This window comes from Ammospiza nelsoni, chromosome 34, assembly GCF_027579445.1.
Source record: "Ammospiza nelsoni isolate bAmmNel1 chromosome 34, bAmmNel1.pri, whole genome shotgun sequence".
Lineage (NCBI taxonomy): Eukaryota > Metazoa > Chordata > Aves > Passeriformes > Passerellidae > Ammospiza > Ammospiza nelsoni.
The window spans coordinates 2231816-2252253 of record NC_080666.1 but is presented as its reverse complement, the minus strand read 5'-3'; the positions used below and the strand labels follow the sequence as shown (position 1 = coordinate 2252253).

General features: G+C 50.5%; 1 protein-coding gene across 1 annotated transcript; it reads left to right on the top strand.

Annotated features, from left to right (window-relative positions):
* The first annotated feature begins 1014 nt into the window (after positions 1-1014).
* LIPE (lipase E, hormone sensitive type) lies at positions 1015-18207 on the top strand. The gene is made up of 11 exons (XM_059491447.1): positions 1015-1778; positions 1820-4278; positions 4336-4422; positions 6586-6676; positions 7530-7675; positions 8959-9144; positions 10958-11261; positions 12998-13225; positions 15372-15506; positions 16464-16690; positions 17662-18207. The coding sequence occupies exons 2-11, from the start codon at positions 3400-3402 to the stop codon at positions 17794-17796; spliced, it is 2418 nt and encodes an 805-aa protein (XP_059347430.1). The 5' UTR covers positions 1015-1778; positions 1820-3399; the 3' UTR covers positions 17797-18207.
* Positions 18208-20438: the final 2231 nt, after the last annotated feature.

Here is a 20438-nt window from a genome sequence, read left to right as displayed (position 1 = left end):
ATTTTTTTTGGGGGGATTTTGGGATTTTTTGGAGAATTTTTGGGGGGGATTTTTAGGGGGATTTTTGGGGGTTTTTTTGGGGGGATTTTTTGAGAATTTTTGGGAATTTTTAGGGGATTTGGGATTTTTTTGAGAATTTTTGGGGGATTTTTGGAGGGATTTTTTGAGAATTTTTTGGGGGAATTTTTAGGGGATTTTTGGGGGATTTTTGGGGGGATTTTGGGATTTTTTTTTGAGAATTTTTGGGGGGTTTTTGGGGAATTTTAATGGGGGATTTTGGGATTTTTTGAGAATTTTTGGGGGATTTTTGAGGGGATTTTTGGGGGATTTTTTGGGGGAATTTTAATGGGGGATTTTGGGATTTTTTTTGAGAATTTTGGGGGGATTTTGGGGGGGATTTTTAGGGGATTTTGGGGGATTTTTAGGGGATTTTCGAGGGGATTTTTGGTGGATTTTTGGGGGGGATTTTGGGATTTTTTTTGAGAATTTTTGGGGGATTTTTGGGGAATTTTAATGGGGGATTTTGGGATTTTTTTGAGAATTTTTGGGGGATTTTTTGAGAATTTTGGGGGGATTTTTCGGGGATTTTTGGGGGAATTTTAATGGGGGATTTTGGGATTTTTTTTGAGAATTTTGGGGGGATTTTTGGGGGGATTTTTAGGGGATTTTGGGGGATTTTTAGGGGATTTTCGAGGGGATTTGGGGGGATGTTTTGGGGGGTTTTTGGGGGGGATTTTGGGGAGATTTTGTGATTTTTGGGGGGGGGATATTTTGGGGTGAATTCGGGACGAATATCTGGAGGATTTTTCGGGATTTTTGGGGTGCATTTGGAGTTTTTTTGTGATTTTTTTGGGGGCTTTTGAAAACGTTTTTGGCACATTTTGAGTTCCCTCCCCCCCCCCCCCCCCCGGGCTGTTCCCCAGGGTGGGGGAGGGGCCCCAGGCCACGCCCCTCCCCCCCGCCCCTCCCCCACCCCCAGCTCGGGACCGGAGGGACCCGGAGGGACCCGGAGCTCCCAGTCCCGACCAGTTTGGACCAGTTTGGACCTTCCAGGACCAGTTCATCCCAGTTTGGAACCCCCCCCGGACCAGTTTGAACCAGTTCGGACCAGTTTGGACCTTCCAGGACCAGTTCATCCCAGTTTGGAACCTCCCCAGGACCAGTTTGGAACCTCTCCAGGATCAGTTTGGACCTTCCAGGACCTCCCAGGACCAGTTTAAACCAGTTTGAACCAGTTTGGACCTTCCAGGACCCCCCCAGGACCAGTTTGGACCAGTTTGGACCGGTTCATCCCAGTTTGGAACCTCTCCAGGACCAGTTCGGACCTTCCAGGACCCCCCAGGACCAGTTTAAACCAGTTTGGACCAGTTTGGAACCCCCCAGGACCAGTTCAGGACCAGTTTGAACCAGTTTGGACCTTCTAGGACCAGTTTGGACCAGTTTGGAACCCCGCCAGGACCAGTTTGAACCAGTTTGGACCAGTTCCAACCAGTTTGGACCGGTTTGAAACCCCCCAGGACCAGTTTGGACCAGTTCATCCCAGTTTGGAACCTCTCCAGGATCAGTTTGGACCTTCCAGGACCTCCCAGGACCAGTTTGGACCAGTTTGAACCAGTTTGGACCTTCCAGGACCCCCCCAGGACCAGTTTGGACCAGTTTGAACCAGTTTGGACCTTCCAGGACCTTCCAGGACCCCCCCAGGACCAGTTTGGACCAGTTTGGACCTTCCAGGACCAGTTCATCCCAGTTTGGAACCCCCCCCGGACCAGTTTGAACCAGTTTGAACCAGTTCGGACCAGTTTGGACCAGTTTGGACCAGTTTGGACCAGTTTGGACCAGTTTGGACCAGTTTGGACCAGTTTGGAACCTCTCCAGGACCAGTTTGGACCTTCCAGGACCCCCCCAGGACCAGTTTGGCAACCAGTTTGGAACCTCCCCAGGACCAGTTTGAACCAGTTTGGACCAGTTCGGACCAGTTCGGACCAGTTTGGACCAGTTTGGACCTTCCAGGACCCTCCCAGTTCATCCCAGTTTGGACCAGTTCAGCCCGGTGACCTCCAGTGACCTCCGGGGACCCTCCCAGTGGATCCCAGTTTGGACCAGTTTGGACCAGTTTGGACCTTCCGGGACCCCCCAGGACCCTCCCAGTTTATCCCAATCCCCTCCCAGTAACCCCGAACCCCCTCCCAGTATAAACCAGTACAAACCAGTAACCCCCAAACCCCCTTTTAACCCTTCCCGGTCCATCCCAGTCCATCCCAGTACAAACCAGTAACCCCCAAACCCCCTTTTAACCCTTCCCGGTCCATCCCAGTCCATCCCAGTACAAACCAGTAACCCCAAACCCCCTCCCAGTTCCCCCCAATCCCCTCCCAGTCCCTCCCAGTTTGCTCCCAGTATATCCCAGTCCCTCCCAGTATAAACCAGTCCCTCCCAGTCGCTCCCAGTATAAACCAGTAACCCCAATTCCCTCTTTAACTCCTCCCAGTTCCCTCCCAGTTTATCCCAGTCCCTCCCAGTCCATCCCAGTAACCCCAAACCCCCTCCCAGTTCCCTCCCAGTCCATCCCAATCTCCTCCCAGTACAAACCAGTACAAACCAGTAACCCCAAACCCCCTCCCAGTTCCCTCCCGTTCCCCTCCCAGTCCCTCCCAGTTTATCCCAGTACAAACCAGTAACATCAAACCTCTTCCCAGTCCCTCCCAGTCCCTCCCAGTACAAACCAGTACAAACCAGTAACCCCCAAATCCCCCTTTAACCCTTTCCCAGTCCATCCCAGTCCCTCCCAGTAACCCCAAACCCCCTCCCAGTGCCCTCCCAGTACAAACCAGTAACCCCAATTCCCTCTTTAACCCCTCCCAGTCCCTCCCAGTACAAACCAGTATAAACCAGTAACCCCAAATCCCCTCCCAGTTCCCTCCCATTCCCCTCCCAGTCCCTCCCAGTATATCCCAGTACAAACCAGTAACCCCAAACCCCCTCCCAGTTTGCTCCCACTCCATCCCAGTCCCTCCCAGTTTGCTCCCAGTATATCCCAGTGCCCTCCCAGTACAAACCAGTAACCCCTCCCAGTTCCCTCTTTAACCCCTCCCAGTTCCCTCCCAGTCCCTCCCAGTACAAACCACTCCATCCCAGTCCATCCCAGTACAAACCAGTATAAACCAGTAACCCCAAACCCCCTCCCAGTCCCTCCCAATCCCCTCCCAGTCCCTCCCAGTACAAACCAGTAACCCCAATTCCCTCTTTAACCCCTCCCAGTCCATCCCAGTAACCCCAAACCCCCTCCCAGTGCCCTCCCAGTACAAACCAGTACAAACCAGTCCCCCCCAAATCCCCTTTTAGCCCCTCCCAGTCCCTCCCAGTACAAACCAGTACAAACCAGTAACGCCATCCCCGGCCATGGACCTCCTCCAGTCCCTCCAGCTCTTGGCCAGGGACAACCTCAACTTCTTCTCCCCTCCCCCCGCCAGCCCCAAACAGCCCCAAAGTCCCCCAGACCCCAATTCCGCCACTTCCGGTTCCCTCCCTGCCAGTCCCGGCGTTTCCGGTTCCATTTCCGGTTCCGCCATTTCCTCCATTCCCGACGTTTCCGGTTCCGCCATTTCTGGCGTTTCCGGTTCCGCCATTTCCGGTGCCGTTTCCGCCATTTCCTCAACTCCCGGCGTTTCCGGTTCCGCCATTTCCTCCATTCCCGGCGCTTCCGGTTCCATTTCCGGTTCCGCCGTTTCCTCCATTCCCGGCGCTTCCGGTTCCGTTTCCGGTTCCGCCGTTTCCTCCATTCCCGGCGCTTCCGGTTCCGTTTCCGGTTCCGCCGTTTCCTCCATTCCCGGCGTTTCCGGTTCCGCCATTTCCGGCGCCGTTTCCTCCATCTCCTCCATTCCCGGCGTTGCCGTTCCCGCCCCCGTTCCCGCCCCGGTTTCCGCCCCCTGCCGCCGCCTCGCCGCCGCCTTCTCCTCCCTCCTGCACCACGGCCGCCACCTGGGCCCCGCCCTGGCCCGCCTGGCCCAGATCGCCCCGAACTTCGACCTGGACGCGTCGACGCCGGGCAACGGCTACCGGAGCCTGGCGGAGGTGGCGCGGCTGTGCCTGGAGCGCGCCGTGGAGCGCTGCCGCCTCGTGGCCGCGCGGCGCCGCAGCCTCTTCTTCCGCGCCGGCGCCAGCGCCGCCGAGCTGGAGGCCGTGGCCGCGGCGCTGGCGCAGCTGCGGGCCCTGGCCGTGCTGGCCGTCAGGATGGCCGAGGTGTCCCGGGACGGGCGCCTGTTCCCCGACGGCCAGAAGGTCAGGAGGGACCAGGAGGGTGAGGAGGAGGAGGAGGAGGAGGAGGAGGAGGAGGAGGAGGAGGAAGGGATCAGCGAGGTGGTGCTGCGGGAGTTCAGCACGATGCACAACGGCTGCTTCTACGGGAGGTGCTTGGGCTTCCAGGTGAGGAACCTTGGAGGAACTTTGGGGTTTTTTGGGGGTTTTTTGGGGTTTTTTTGGGTTCTTTGGAGGTTTTATGGAGTTTCGGGAGGTTCTCGGAAGGTTTGGGATGGTTGGGTTGGTTGGTCTTGGTTTGGTTGGTCTCCATTGGTTGGTTGCTCTTGGCTTGCTTGACCTTCATTGCCCATTGATGGTCATTGGTTGACCTTCATTGGCCATTGGTTGGTCGCTCTTGGCTCCATTGCCCACGATGCCCAACGGCTGCTTCTACGGGAGGTGCTTGGGCTTCCAGGTGAGGAACGTCAACTTTTCTCGGGTTCTTCTCGGGTGTTTTTTGGAGTTTTTGGAGGTTTTGTGGAGTTTCGGGAAGTTCTCGGAAGGTTTGGGATCGTTGGGTTGGTTGGTCATGCTTTGGTTGGTCTTCATTGGTTGGTTGCTCTTTTCTTGGTTGACCATTGGTTGGTCGTTCTTGACTCCATTGAGCATTGGTTGGTTGCTCTTGGCTTGGTTGGTCTTTGTTGACCATTGGTCTTGGTTTAGTTGGTTTGGTGTTGACCATGGGTTGAGTTGACCATTGGTTGGTTGATCTTGACTTGGTTGGTCTCCATTGCCCACGATGCCCAACGGCTGCTTCTACGGGAGGTGCTTGGGCTTCCAGGCGAGGAACATCCCAAGTTTTGGGTTCTTCTCGGTTCTTTTGACATTTTTTGGGATTTTTCTGGGATTTTTTGAGGTTTTATGGAGTTTCTGGAGGTTCTCGGAAGGTTTGGGATGGTTGGGTTGGTTGGTCATGCCTTGGTTGGTCGCCATTGGTTGGTTGCTCTTTTCTTGGTTGACCATTGGTGGTGACGATGCCCAACGGCTGCTTCTACGGGAGGTGCTTGGGCTTCCAGGTGAGGAACCTTGGAGGAACTTTGGGGTTTTTTGGGTTCTTCTGGAATTTTTTTAATGTTTTTTAGAGGTTTTCTGGAGGTTTTATGGAGTTTGTGGAAGTTCTCGGAAGGTTTGGGATGGTTGGGTTGGTTGGTCGTGCCTTGGTTGGTCTCCATTGCCCATTGGTTGGTTGCTCTTCGCTCCATTGACCATTGGTTCTTTTGGGCTCTTTTGAGGAACCTTGGAGGAACTTTGGGATTTTTTTGGGGTTTTTTTTGGGATTTTTGGGGATTTTTGGAGGTTTTATGGAGTTTCTGGACGTTCTTAGAAGGTTTGGGATGGTTGGGTTGGTTGGTCTTGGTTCCGTTGACCATTGATGGCTTGGTCTTTCCATGGTTGACCATTGGTTGGTTGGTCTTGGCTTTATTGATCTTCATTGACCATTGATGGCTTGGTTGGTCTTCATTGACCATTGGTTGGTTGGTCTTGGTCTCATTGACCATTGGTTGCTTGGTCTTGGCTTGGTTGACCATCGTTTGGCCAGTCTTGGTTTGGTTGACCATTGCTTGGTTTTGCCTTGACCATTGGCTTGACCTTGACCTCACTGGCCATTGGTTGGTCTTTGTTCACCGTTGGTTGGCCCATCTCGACTTTATTGACCGTTGGTCGGCCAGTCTTGGCTTGGTTGACCAATGGTTGACCAATCTTGGCCTCGTTGACCATTGGTTGGTCTTGGTTGACCACGGGTTGGGTTGACCATGGGTTGGGTTGACCACGGGTTGACCCTCGCCGTGACGTTGTCGCGTTCCGCAGTTTGTGCCGTCGCTGCGGCCGTTCCTGCAGACGTTGGCCATCAATGACCATCACTGACCATCGCTGACCATTGATGACCATTGATGACCATTGATGACCATCACTGACCATTGATGACCATCGCTGACCATGGATGACCATTGATGACCATTGATGACCATCACTGACCATTGATGACCATCACTGACCACTGATGACCACTGATGACCATCACTGACCATTGATGACCACCATTGACCCCTGATGACCATTGATGACCATTGATGACCATCACTGACCACCGCTGTCCATTGTCCGCAGTTCGTGCCGTCGCTGCGGCCGTTCCTGCAGACGTTGGCCATCAATGACCATCACTGACCATTGATGACCACCATTGACCACTGATGACCATTGATGACCATCACTGACCATCACTGACCATTGATGACCATCACTGACCATTGATGACCATCACTGACCACCGCTGTCCACTGTCCGCAGTTCGTGCCGTCGCTGCGGCCGTTCCTGCAGACGTTGGCCATCGGCCTCGTGTCCTTCGGCGAGAATTACGGCAGCCGCGAGCCCGGCCTCGGTGAGACACCAAAAATGGGGCAAATTCGGGAAAATTTGGGCAAATTTGGGCAAATTTTGAGCGATTCTTGCGCAATTTTGAGGGAATTTTAGGTGGATTTTGGGGGGGTTTTTTTGAGGGTTTTTGGGCCAATTTTGGGGGTTTGGGGAATTTTGGGTCGATTTTGGGGGATTTTGGGTCAATTTTGGGGAATTTTGGGTCGATTTTGGTGGATTTTGGGGAATTTTGGGTCGATTTTGGGGAATTTTGGGTCGATTTTGGGTTGATTTTGGGGGTTTTATGCAGATTTTTGGTTCGATTTTGGGGGAAATTTGGGGAGGTTTTGTGATCTTTTGGAGGAATTTGTGAATTTTTGGAGGTTTTTGTTTTGGTTGGAATTTTGGGGTTTTTGGGTGAATTTTTGGGGGGTTTTGGGTGAATTTTGGGGTTCTTTGGGGAGTTTTCTCATGGATTTTTTTGTGGATTTGATGTTTTTCATATCTCGGAGCTGATTTTGGGGTGATTTGGGGGATTTTTTTGGGGTGGATTTTGGGGTCGATTTTTTTGGGTTTTTTCTTGGACGAATTTTGGGGTTTTTTGGGGTGAAATTTTGGGATTTTTTTTTTCTTATTTTGGGTTTTCTGGGGTCCGATTTTGGGGCTTTTGGGGTGGATTTTGGGGTAATTTGGGGGATTTTGGGGTGGATTTTGGGGTATTTTGGGCGTCTCTGGGTGGATTTTGTGATGGTTTTGGGGGTTTTTGGGGTGAATTTTGGGGGTTTTTTGTGTAAAATTTTGGGGATTTTTTTGTGAATTTGATGTTTTTCGTATCCCGGAGCTGATTTTGGGGTGCTTTTGTCGCTTTTGGGGGCCAGGGGTGGCGGCGGGGTCGCTTTTCACCAGCGGGAAATTCGCGCTGGACCCGGAGCTGCGCGGGGCCGAGTTCGAGCGCCTGACCCAGAACTTGGACGTGCATTTCTGGAAGAGCTTCTGGAACCTCACCGAGACCGAGCTGCTGGCCGTAAGAACCCCAAAAAACCCCAAAATCCTGAAAATCCCACTTGGAAACCCCAAAAAATAAAAAAATCCTGAAAATTCCACTTGGAAACCCCAAAAAACCCCAAAATCCTGAAAATCCCACTTGGAAACCCCAAAAAATCAAAAAATCCTGAAAATTCCACTTGGAAACCCCAAAAAACCCCAAAATCCACACCTGAAAATCCCCCCAAAAAAATCCCCAAAAAATCCCCAAAAAAATCCCCCGAAAAAAACCCCAACCTCCAAAAATGTTTGGATCCCAAAAATCCCCCAAAAAATCTCACTTGAAAACCCTGAAAAAAACCAAAAATCCCACATGAAAAACCCCTTTAAAAAACCCCCAAAAAAGCCCAAAAAATTCCCCCAAAAATCCCCCAAAAAATCCCCCCAAAAGCCCCCAAAATCCTGAAAATTCCACTTGGAAACCCCAAAAAACCCCAAAATCCCAGCTGAAAGCCCCAAAAAGCCCCCAAAAAACCCCACAAAAATCCCAAAAACCCGACATGAAACCCCCCAAAAAAACCCAAAAATCCCACATGAAAAACCCCCCAAAAAACCCCCAAAAAAGCAAAAAAAATCCCCAAAAAAATCCCAAAAATCCCCAAAAAATCCCAAAAAAAACCCCCCAAAAATCCCCAAAAAATCCCAAAAAAATCCCTAAAAAACCCCAAAAAATCCCCAAAAAATCCCCCCAAAAAAACCAAAAAATCCCTCAACAATCCCCCAAAAAAACCCAAAAAAATCCCAACCCCCAAAAATGATTGGATCCCAAAAATCCCCCGAAAATGTCACTTGAAAATCCCCCAAAAAACCCAAAAACCCCACATGAAAACCCCAAAAAACCCCAAAATCTACACCTGAAAATCCCCAAAAAATCCCCAAAACATCCCCAAAAATCCCAAAAAATCCCCAAATAAACCCAAAAAAATCCCCCAAAAAAACCCAAAAAAATCCCCAAAAAATCCCCCCCAAAATCCCCAAAATTCCCCCAAATTTTGGGAATTTTTGGGTGAATTTTGGGATTTTTTTGGACTCTTTTTGGCGAAAAATTGGGAATTTTTGGGGGGATTTTTTCAGGATTTTCGGGTTCCCAAATCCCTTTTCTTTTTCAATTTTTGATGCATTTTGAGCCCATTTCCCCACGGTTTTTGGCCGTTTTTTCACCTTTTTTCGCCATTTTTTCACCGTTTCTCGCAGAACCTTGGGGGTTTTTGGGGGAATATTTAGGGATTTTGCAGTTTATTTTATTTTTTGCTGTTTCTGCAGTCGGTGGCGTCGCTGACGTCGGTGCAGGTGGGGCTGTGCCGGGCCCTGGCCGTGCCCCCCGAGCCCCTGGAGCTGCCCCTGGCCAAGGACCCCACGCGGAGCGTCAGCATCGCCCCCCCCCGGGCGCACCTGGGACCCGCCAACCTCAACCTCAGACTGCTCTCCTATCACATCCGGGAGGGACAGGTGAGAGCTCCGGAAAATTCCGGAAATTTGGGAAAAATTGGGAAAATTTCGGTAAGTTTGGAGCAGGTTTGAGGGGGTTTAGGGGCTTAAAAATGGCATTTTTGGGGTTGTAAATTGAATTTTCTGCCTATTTTGGGGCAGATTTTCCCTCTATTTTGCAGTCAGATGTTCAGGATTTTTTGGGGATTTTTTGGGGATTTTTTCAGATTTTTTTTCAGAATTTTTTTTCAGATTTTTTTTCAGATTTTTTTCAGAATTTTTTCAGAATTTTTGGGGGATTTTTTTCAAGATTTTTTGGGGATTTTTTCAGGATTTTCCGGGGAAGTTTTGGGGAATTTTTCAGGATTTTTTCAGGATTATTTTTGGTGACTTTTGGGGATTTATTCAGATTTATTTGGGGATTTTTTGGGGTTTCTTTGGGATGTTTGGGTTCCGCTCCCCTCAACCTGAGACTGCTCTCCTGTCACATCAGGGAGGGACAGGTGAGAGTTCCAGAAAATTCCGGAAAATTCCGGAAATTCGGGAAAATTTGGGAAAATTTCGGGAAGTTTGGAGCAGATTTGAGGGGGTTTTGGGGGTTAAAAATGGCATTTTTGGGGTTATAAATTGAATTTTTTTGACATTTGACTGCTCTCCTGTGGCATCAATTTAACGCCATTTCTGGGCCAATTTCAACCATTTCTTCACCAATTTTTTTTTGCTTTTTTCCCATTTTTCCAGGACTCGGCCGCCCTGAGAGCCCTGACCCGGCAGGACCTGGGGTCAAAATTCACCCAAAGTCACCCCAAAATTCACCCAAAATTCACCCAAAATTCACCCAAAATTCACCCAAAATTCACCCAAAATTGATGCAAATCGTGAGAGAATTTGGGCAGATTTGGGTGAATTTTGGGATGAATTTTGGGTGAATTTTGGGTGGGTTTTAGGTGAATTTTTGATGCCTTTCATGTGAATTTGGGGTGAATTTTTGATGAGTTTTTGGGTGAATTTTCTGTGAATTTTCGGTGGATTTGGGGTGAATCTTGGGCGAACTTTGTGCAAATTCTGAGTAAATTTGTGCGAATTTTTGCCAAATTTCGTGCAATTTTTGAGCCACGTTTGGCTGAATTCTGGGTGCATTTTGAGCGAATTTCATGCAAATTTTGGGTCAATTTTTGCCGAACTCTGGGTGGATTTTGGCTCAATTTAACGCCATTTCTGGGCCGATTTCAACCATTTTTTCACCAATTTTTTTGCTTTTTTTTCCCATTTTTCCAGGACTCGGCCGCCCTGAGCGCCCTGACCCGGCAGGACGGGGGTCCCTGGGCCCCCTCCGGATTTCCCTGGCGCCGGGGGCCGCCCCTGCCGCCCAGCCCGGGGCTGCTGCTGCACTTCCACGGCGGCGGCTTCGTGGCGCAGACCTGGGCTCAAAATTCACCCAAAATTCACCCAAAATTCACCCAAAATTCACCCAAAATTCTGCCAAAATTGATGCAAATCGTGAGAGAATTTGGGCAGATTTGGGTGAATTTTGGATGAATTTTTGGGGTGAATTTTGAGGAGAATTTTCTGTGAATTTTCGGTGGATTTGGGGTGAATCTTGGGTGAGCTTTGTGCAAATTATGAGTAAATTTGTGCGAATTTTGTGCGAATTTTAGGAGACTTCTGAGTGAATTTTCGACGAATTTGGGCAAACTTAGTTAAATTTTGTGCGAATCTTTTGCCAGGTTTTGGATGAATCTCGGGTCAATTTTTGCCAAACTCTGGGTGGATTTTGGCTCAATTTAACGCAGACTTTTGCTAATTTCTCCGATTTTTTTGCTTTTTTTTTTAGGACTCGGCCGCCCTGAGCGCCCTGACCCGGCAGGACGGGGGTCCCTGGGCCCCCTCCGGATTTCCCTGGCGCCGGGGGCCGCCCCTGCCGCCCAGCCCGGGGCTGCTGCTGCACTTCCACGGCGGCGGCTTCGTGGCGCAGACGTCGCGCTCGCACGAGCCGTACCTGCGGCGCTGGGCGCGCGACCTGGGCGCCCCCATCCTCTCGGTGGATTACGCGCTGGCCCCCGAGGCGCCGTTCCCCCGCGCCCTGGAGGAGTGCTTCTACGCCTACTGCTGGGCCCTCAGGCACTGCCGCATGCTGGGTGGGTGAAATTTGGGGAGTTTTGGGAAAATTTGGGGATTTTTGGGGGTTTTTGGGCCACTTGGGGGGGGTTTTGGGGGGTGAAATGGGGTTAAATTTGAATTTCAATGGATTTTTGGGAGTGCTTCTACGCCTACTGCTGGGCCCTCAGGCACTGCCGCATGCTGGGTGGGTGAAATTTGGGGAGTTTTGGGAAAATTTGGGGATTTTTGGGGGTTTTTGGGCCACTTGGGGGGGGTTTTGGGGGGTGAAATGGGGTTAAATTTGGATTTCAATGGATTTTTGGGAATGCTTCTACGCCTACTGCTGGGCACTCAGGCACTGCAGGATGCTGGGTGTGTGATTTGGGGGAAATTCGGGGGATTTTGGGAAAATTTGGGGATTTTTGGGGAAATTTGGGGGAGTTTTAGGGGTTTTTGGGGGGTGAAATGGGGTTAAATTTGGATTTCAATGGATTTTTGGGAGGGTTTCTACGCCTACTGCTGGGCACTGAGGCACTGCCGCATGCTGGGTGTGTGATTTGGGGGAAATTCGGGGGATTTTGGGAAAATTTGGGGATTTTTGGGAAAATTTGGGGGAATTATGGGGGGTTTTGGGGGGTGAAATGGGGTTAAATTTGGATTTCAATGGATTTTTGGGAGTGCTTCTACGCCTACTGCTGGGCACTGAGGCACTGCCGCATGCTGGGTGCGTCATTTGGGGGAAATTCGGGGCTTTTTGGGGAAAATTTGGGGGAATTATGGGGGGTTTTGGGGGGTGAAATGGGGTTAAATTTGGATTTCAATGGATTTTTGGGAATGCTTCTACGCCTACTGCTGGGCACTGAGGCACTGCCGCATGCTGGGTGTGTGATTTGGGGGAAATTCGGGGGGTTTGGGGAAAATTTGGGCGAGTTTTGGGAAAATTTGGGGGATTTTGGGAAAATTTGGGGTGTTGGGAGGGGGTTTGGGGGCTTTTAGGGGGATGAAATTTTCCCCTTTTTCCCTTTTTCCCTTTTTCCTCCCATTTTTCCCCAATGTCCCCAAATCACATCAATGTCCCCAACGTCCCCAATGTCCCCAATCCCAGTTTTTCCCAATTTTCCCAAATTTTCCCCCAATTTCCGCCATTTTGTTTCAATGTCCTCAATGTCCCCAATGTCTCCAAGTCCCCCAATGTCCTCAATGTCCCCAATCCCATTTTTTCCAAATTTTCTTCATTTTTTCTCAATGTCCCCAATGTCCCCAATGTCCCCAATCCCATTTTTGCCCAATTTTCGCCCATTTTCTGCCATTTTGTTTCCAATGTCCCCAATTCAATTTTTTCCCATTTTTCCACCATTTTTTCTCAATGTCCCCAATGTCCCCAATCCCATTTTTGCCCAATTTTCCCCCATTTTTTCTCAATGTCCCCAATGTCCTCAATGTCCCCAATGTCCCCAATCCCATTTTTGCCCAATTTTTGCCCAATTTCCGCCATTTTGTCCCAATGTCCCCAATGCCCCCCAATGTCCCCAATGTCCCCAAGCTCCTCAATGTCCCCAATGTCCCCAATGTCCCCAATCCCATTTTTTCCCAATTTTCTTCCAATTTCCGCCATTTTGTCCCCAATGCCCCCCAATGTCCCCGATGTCCCCAAGCTCCCCAATGTCCCCAATGCCCCCAATCCCATTTACCCCATTTTTTCCCCCCATTTTTTCCCCCCCGATTTTCGCCCAATTTTCTCTCAACGTCCCCAACACCTTTTGGCCGTCCCCAGGCTCGACGGCGGAGCGCGTGTGCGTGGCCGGGGACAGCGCCGGCGGCAACCTGTGCCTGGGCGTGTCCCTGCGGGCGGTGGCGCTGGGCGTCCGCGTGCCCCAGGCCGTGGTGGCCGCCTACCCGGTGACGCTGGTGCGGGCGGCGGCGTCGCCGTCGCGGCTGCTGACGCTCATGGACCCCCTGCTGCCCCTGGGCGTGCTGTGCCAGTGCCTGGGCGCCTACGCAGGTCTGGGGGCATTGGGGACATTGGGGAGGTCGGGGACGCTTGGGGACGTTGAGAAAAAAGTGGGAAAAAATTGGGTGGAAAATTGGGGAAAAATTGGGGGAAATATGGAGGAAAAACGGGGGAAAACTGGGGGGAAAAATGGGGGGGGAAATGGGATTGGGGACATTGGGGGATTTGGGGACGTTGGGGGCATTGGGGACATTGGGGACAATGACAAATAATTGAAAAAAATGGGGTAGAAAATGGAGAAAAAATGGGGGAAAATATGGAGGGAAAATGGGGGGGGAAAATGGGATTGGGGACATTGGGGACATTGGGGACATTGAGAAAAAATTGGGAAAAAATTGGGTAGAAAACGGAGAAAAAATGGGGGAAAATATGGAGGGAAAATGGGGGGGGGAAATGGGATTGGGGACATTGGGGGAAAAATGGGGGAAAAATGGGATTGGGGACATTGGGGACATTGGGGACATTGAGAAAAAATTGGGAAAAAATTGGGTAGAAAATGGAGAAAAAATGGGGGAAAATATGGAGGGAAAATGGGGGGAAAAATGGGATTGGGGACATTGGGGGAAAAATGGGGGAAAAATGGGATTGGGGACATTGGGGACATTGGGGACATTGAGAAAAAATTGGGAAAAAATTGGGGAAAAATCGGGGAAATATGGAGGGAAAATGGGGGAAAATATGGGGGAAAAATGGGGGGGAAATGGGATTGGGGACATTGGGGAAAAATGGGGAAAAATTGGGAAAAAATGGGATTGAGGACATTGGGGGATTTTGGGGACATTGGGGGCATTGGGGACACTGGGAAAAATTGGGAAAAAAATGGGAAAAAATTGGGTGGAAAATGGAGAAAAAATGGGGAAAATATGGAGGGAAAATGGGGTTGGGGACAGTGAGGAAAAACTGGGGGAAAAATGGGAAAAAATGGGAAAAATGGGATTGGGGACATCGGGGACATTGAGGAAAAAATGGGGGGAAAATGGGAAATTTTTGGTAATTTTGGGTCTGATTTTGGGTAATTCTGGGGTAATTCTGGGATAATTCTGGGGTGATTTTGGGGCTGATTTTGAGCTGATTTTCCGTAATTTTGGGGCTGATTTTGGGATAATTCTGGGACAGTTTAGGGGTGGTTTTCGGTCAATTTTTTGGTAATTTTGGGTCTGATTTTGGGATAATTTTGGGGCTGATTTAGGGATAATTCTGGGATAGTTTTGGGCTAAATTTGGGCTAATTTTGGACTAAATTTGAGCTAATTCTGGGACAATTTTGGGATCATTTCAGGCTGATTTTGGGACAATTATGGGATAATTTTGGGAGAATTCTGGGATAATTTTGGGGTGATTTTGGGGCTCAATTTAGGTCGGATTTTTGGGTGATTTTGGGATAATTCTGGGATAATTTTGGGATAATTTTGGGCTGATTTTGGGATAATTCTGGGGTGATTTTGGGGCAATTTTGGGGCTGATTTTGAGATAATTTGGGGATAAATTTGGGGCTGATTTGGGGTCTGATTTTTGGGGTAATTCTGGGACAATTTTGGGGCGGTTTTCAGTCAATTTTTTGGTAATTTTGGGTCTGATTTTGGGGTAATTCTGGGGTAATTTGGGGATAATTCTGGGGTGATTTTGGGGCCGATTTTGAGCTGATTTTGCATAATTTTGGGGCTTATTTAGGGATAATTCTGGGACAATTTTGGGGCGGTTTTCGGTCAATTTTTTGGTAATTTTGGGTCTGATTTTGGGGTAATTCTGGGGTAATTTGGGGATAATTCTGGGATGATTTTGGGGCCGATTTTGAGCTGATTTTGCGTAATTTTGGGGCTTATTTAGGGATAATTCTGGGACAGTTTTGGTGTGGTTTTCGGTCAATTTTTTGGTAATTTTGGGTCTGATTTTGGGATAATTTTGGGGCTGATTTAGGGATAATTCTGGGATAGTTTTGGGCTAAATTTGGGCTAATTTTGGGCTAATTCTGGGACAATTTTGGGATATTTCAGGCTGATTTTGGGACAATTCTGGGATAATTTTGGGATAAATTTGAGGATATTCCTGGGGCTCATTCTGGGATAATTTTATTCCGATTTTTGCGCCAGTTTTGCTCAATTTCGGTGATTTTTTAAATTTTTTTTTCCCTTTGGCAGGCACGTTGGGGGAGGGGCCGCGCTCCCCTCCCCCCTCCCGGCCCGCGGTGGGGGAGGGGCTGATCCTGAGGGGGCTGCGGGGGGGGGCGGCCTGGCTGGGGGGGCTCCTCAGGGGGAGACCCCCCCCCAAAACAGGTGAGGGGTCCCAAAAATGGGGAGGGGTCCCCAAATTGGGGAGGGGTCCCAGAAAACGGGGAGGGGTCCCAAAAAACGGGGAGGGGTCCAAAAAATGGGGAGGGGTCCCAAAAAATGGGGAGGGGTCCAAAAAATGGGGAGGGGTCCAAAAAATGGGGAGGGGTCCCAAAAAACGGGGAGGGGTCCCAAAAAACGGGGAGGGGTCCCAAAAAATGGGGAGGGGTCCAAAAATGGGGAGGGGTCCCAAAAATGGGGAGGGGTCCCAAATTTCGAGGGGTCCCAAAAAATGGGGAGGGAAAATGGGGAGGGGTCCCAAAAACGGGGAGGAGACCCCAAAAAATGGGGAGGGGTCCCCAAATTGGGGAGGGGTCACAAATTGGGGAGGGGTCCTAAAAAATGGGGAGGGGACCCCAAAAAATGGGGAGGGAAAATGGGGAGGGGTCCCAAAAAATGGGGGAATTTTGGGGGGAATTTTTTGGATTTTTTGGAGATTTTTTTGGGGATTATTTGGGGATTTTGGAAGAGAATTTATGGAGGAATTTTGGGGTTTTTGGGAAAATATTTTGGGGTTTTTTTTGGGGCGATTTTCTGAGGGATTTTTGGGTGGAATTTTGGGATTTTTTGGGGGATTTTCTTGGGGGATTTTTGGGGGGAATTTTGGGATTTTTGGGGGATTTTCTGAGGGATTTTTGGGTGGAATTTTGGGATTTTTGAGCGATTTTCTGAGGGATTTTTGGGTGGAATTTTGGGATTTTTTCTGTGGCATTTTGGGGGGTATTTTTGTGGAATTTCGAGGTGAATTTCTGCGATTTTTGGAGCAGCATTGGGGTCAATTTGGGGAAATTTTTTTTTTTTAATTTTTTGTCACTTTTTGACCATTTTTTCTGCAATTTTCACCCAAACCTTACATTTTTTCTCCCCCTTCCCCCTTTTTTTTTTTTTTTAATTTTTTTGCAGAACCAGCCCCAAACTCGGACGGGGACGGAGCCGAGGACCCCCCTGAAGATCCCCTCGAGGACCCCCCCAAATTTTTGGGGTACCCTGAAGGATTTCGGCCCCTCCGGACCGGGGGACCCCCAGCGATTTTTGGGGAAATTCCCCCAAAACCCCCCCGGGACCCCTTCATGTCCCCCCTGTTGGCCCCGGATTCGCTGCTCGGGGGGCTCCCCCCCGTGCACCTGGTGGTGAGAGACCCCTCCCCAAAAAAAAAAACCCCAAAATTTCCCCCCAAAAAAAAGATGGGAAAAAAAATCCCAAAATTAAAAAAAAAAAAAAAAAACCCGAAAAAATCCGGAATTTAGGGGAAAAAAAAAGAGTGAAATTTGGTGCAAAAAAAGCAAAAAAAAAAAATCACGTTAAAAATTCAAAATTTCCCCGCCCAAATTCAACTCAAAATAGCACCAGAATCCGTCTTTAAAAATAGCAAAATTTGGCCAAAGAATTCCAAAATTTCCTCCCAAAGCATGTTGAAATTGTGGCCTGAAAATGTCAAAATTGACCTGAAAACAGGGACTTAAAACGGACCCAAAAGAGGTAAAAATTGATCCAAATCAGCTCTGGATTGGCTCAAATCAATCTTAAATTGTGGTTCCAAAAATATCCAGAATGTGGCCAAAAAAGTCCCTTAAATCCTCCAAAATTCGCCCTGAAAACCCCCAAAATCTCCCCAAAATTGCCCAAAATCGACCAAATTCACCCCAAAAATCTCCCAAAATCCCTCCTAAACCACCCTCAAATCCCCAAAATCGCCCTAAAATGGCCCAAAATCCCGCAAATTCACACCGAAATCATTCCAAAATCTACTCCAGTGATGCCAAATCCCCCCTCAAACCCCCAAAAACCTCCCTAAAATACCCCAAAATCCGTCCAAAACCGCCCTGAAATCGTCCAAAACGCCGCTAAAGCCGCCCCTAGAACAGCCCCGAAACCTCTAAAAATGGCCCATAAATTGCCCAAAATCCCCCAAATTCACCCCAAAATCGACTTCAACGATCTCTAAACCGCCTCAAAACCACCCTCAAACCCTCAAAACCCCCCTTAAAACGGTCCAAAATCGATTAAAACCAGCCCCTGAAACAGCCAAAAAACGTCCAAAAATCGCTGAAAAACCGCCCAAAATTGCCCAAAATCACGGGATTTTTTCCCGTTTTTTCAGGCCTGCGCCCTGGACCCGATGCTGGACGATTCGGTGGCGCTGGCGCGGCCTCGGGTCCAGTGGCACCAAAACCCCCCAAAATCCGCCTCAAACTGCCCCAAATCTGCTCCAAAACAGCCCCGAAATCGCCCTTAGAGCCGCCTAAAACAGCAACAAAATCGCCCTAAAATGCCCCAAAATCACCCCTAAAACCGCCAAAAATTGCCCAAAATCCACCAAATTCCAACCAAAACGGACTCCAACGATCTCTAAACCGCCTCAAAACCACCCTCAAAACCCCCCTTAAAATGGTCCAAAATCGCTCCAAAACCGCCCCAAAATCGTCCAAAACGCCGCTAAAGCCGCCCCTAGAACAGCCCTAAAACCCCCAAAAATCGCCTTAAAAACCCCTAAAAATGGCCCAAAAACCCCCAAATTCCCCAAAATTCAACCCGAAATCCTTCCAAAATCGACCTCACCGATACCTAAACTGCCCCAAAATCCTCCCAAAATGGTCCAAAATCGCTCCAAAACCGCCCCTGGAACCGTCCAAAACCGCCCCTAGAACAGCCCTAAAACCTCTAAAAATCGCCCATAAATGGCCCAAAATCCCCCAAATTCCAACCAAAATCGACTCCAACGATCTCTAAACCGCCTCAAAACCACCCTCAAACCCTCAAAACCCCCCTTAAAATGGTCCAAAATCGCTCCAAAACCGCCCTGAAATCGTCCAAAACGCCGCTAAAGCCGCCCCTAGAACAGCCCCGAAACCTCTAAAAATGGCCCAAAAATGGCCCAAAATCCCCCAAATTCACCCCAAAATCGACTTCAACGACTCCAAAACTGTCTGAAAACCCCTCTTAAACTCTGCTAAAATGGTCCAAAATTGCCCGTAGAACAGCTAAAAGTCGCGCTAGAAACAGCCAAAAAACGCGAAAAAATTGCCCAAAATCGCCAAAATTCACCCCAAAATCCGCGTTTTTTTTTTTTTCAGGCCTGCGCCCTGGACCCGATGCTGGACGATTCGGTGGCGCTGGCGCGGCGGCTGCGGGCGCTGGGCCGGGCGGTGACGCTGCGGGTGCTGCCGGGGGTCCCGCACGGCTTCCTCAGCCTGGCCCCGCTGAGCCCCGAGTGCCGCCGCGCCGGGGGGCTCTGCTCGCAGATCCTGCGCGACGCCCTCGAGCCCCCTCCCCAAATCCCGCCCCGGCCCGGCCTGGGGGGCTGCCGGAGGGAGAGCCTGGGGGCTTTCGGGGGGTCCCGCAGGGAGAGTTTGGCCAATTTCGGGGGGGATTCGGGCGGTTCCAGGAGGGAGAGTTCGGTCGGTTTTGGGGCTGGGGGCTCCGGTTTGGGGGTGTCCAGGAGGGAGAGTTTGGCCGGTTTTGGGGCTGGGGGCTTCAGGAGGGAAAGTTTGGCGGGTTTTGAGGCTGGGGGCTCCAGGAGGGAAAGTTTGGGGGGTTTCGGGGGGTCCCGCAGGGAGAGTTTGGCCAATTTCGGGGGGCATTCGGGCGGTTCCAGGAGGGAGAGTTCGGTCGGTTTTGGGGCTGGGGGCTCCGGTTTGGGGGTGTCCAGGAGGGAGAGTTGGGCCGGTTTTGGGGCTGGGGGCTTCAGGAGGGAGAGTTTGGCGGGTTTTGAGGCTGGGGGCTCCAGGAGGGAAAGTTTGGGGGGTTTCGGGGGGTCCCGCAGGGAGAGTTTGGCGAATTTCGGGGGGAATTTGGGCGGTTCCAGGAGGGAGAGTTCGGTCGGTTTTGGGGCTGGGGGCTCCAGGAGGGAGAGTTTGGCCGGTTTTGAGGCTGGGGGCTTCAGGAGGGAGAGTTTGGCCGGTTTTGAGGCTGGGGGCTTCAGGAGGGAGAGTCTGGGGGGTTTCGGGGGGTCCCGGAGGGAGAGTTTGGCGAATTTCGGGGGGAATTTGGGGGGTCCCAGAAGGGAGAGTTTGGTCAATTTTGGGGCTGGGGGCTCCGGTTTGGGGGGCTCGGGGGGGTCTAGAAGGGAGAGTTTGGCGAATTTTGGGGCTGGGGTCTCCAGGAGAGAAAGTCTGGCGGTTGTGGGCTCGAATTTGGGGGTCTCAGGGGGGTCCCGGAGGGAAAGCTCGGCCAGTTTTGGGGCTGGGGGCTCCAATTTGGGGGTGTCCAGAAGGGAAAGTTGGGTGAATTTTGGGGCTGGGGGCTCCAATTTGGGGGTCCCTGGGGGGTCCAGGAGGGAAAATTTGGGGGGTTTTGAGTCTGGGGGCTCCAGGAGAGAAAGTTTGGGGTTTGGGGGTTCAAATTTGGGGGTCCCGGGGGGGTCCAGGAGGGAAAGTTTGGGGTTGGGAAGTTCAAATTTGGGGGTTTTGGGCGGCTCTGGAAGGGAAAGTTTGGGGAATTTTGGGGCTGGGGGCTCCAATTTGGGGGTCCCAGGGGGGTCCCGGAGGGAAAGTTCGGCCAATTTTGGGTCTGGGGTCTCCAGGAGGGAAAGTTTGGGGGGATTTGGGGGAAATTTGGGGGTCTCAGGTGGTTCTAGAAGGGAAAGTTTGGCCAATTTTGGGGCTGGGGGCTCCAGGAGGGAAAATTTGGGGTTCGGGGCTTCAAATTTGGGGGTTTTGGGGGGTCCCAGGAGGGAAAATTTGGCGAATTTTGGGTCTGGGGTCTCCAGGAAGGAAAATTTGGGGTCTGGGGGTGAAAATTTGGGGTCTGGGGGCGCAAATTTGGGGTCTGGGGGTGAAAATTTGGGGGTGCCAAAAAATGAAAATTTGGAGGACCCCAGACCCCAAAATTTGGGGGATTTTGGGGGGTCCCAACTCGGAAATTTGGGGGATTTTGGGG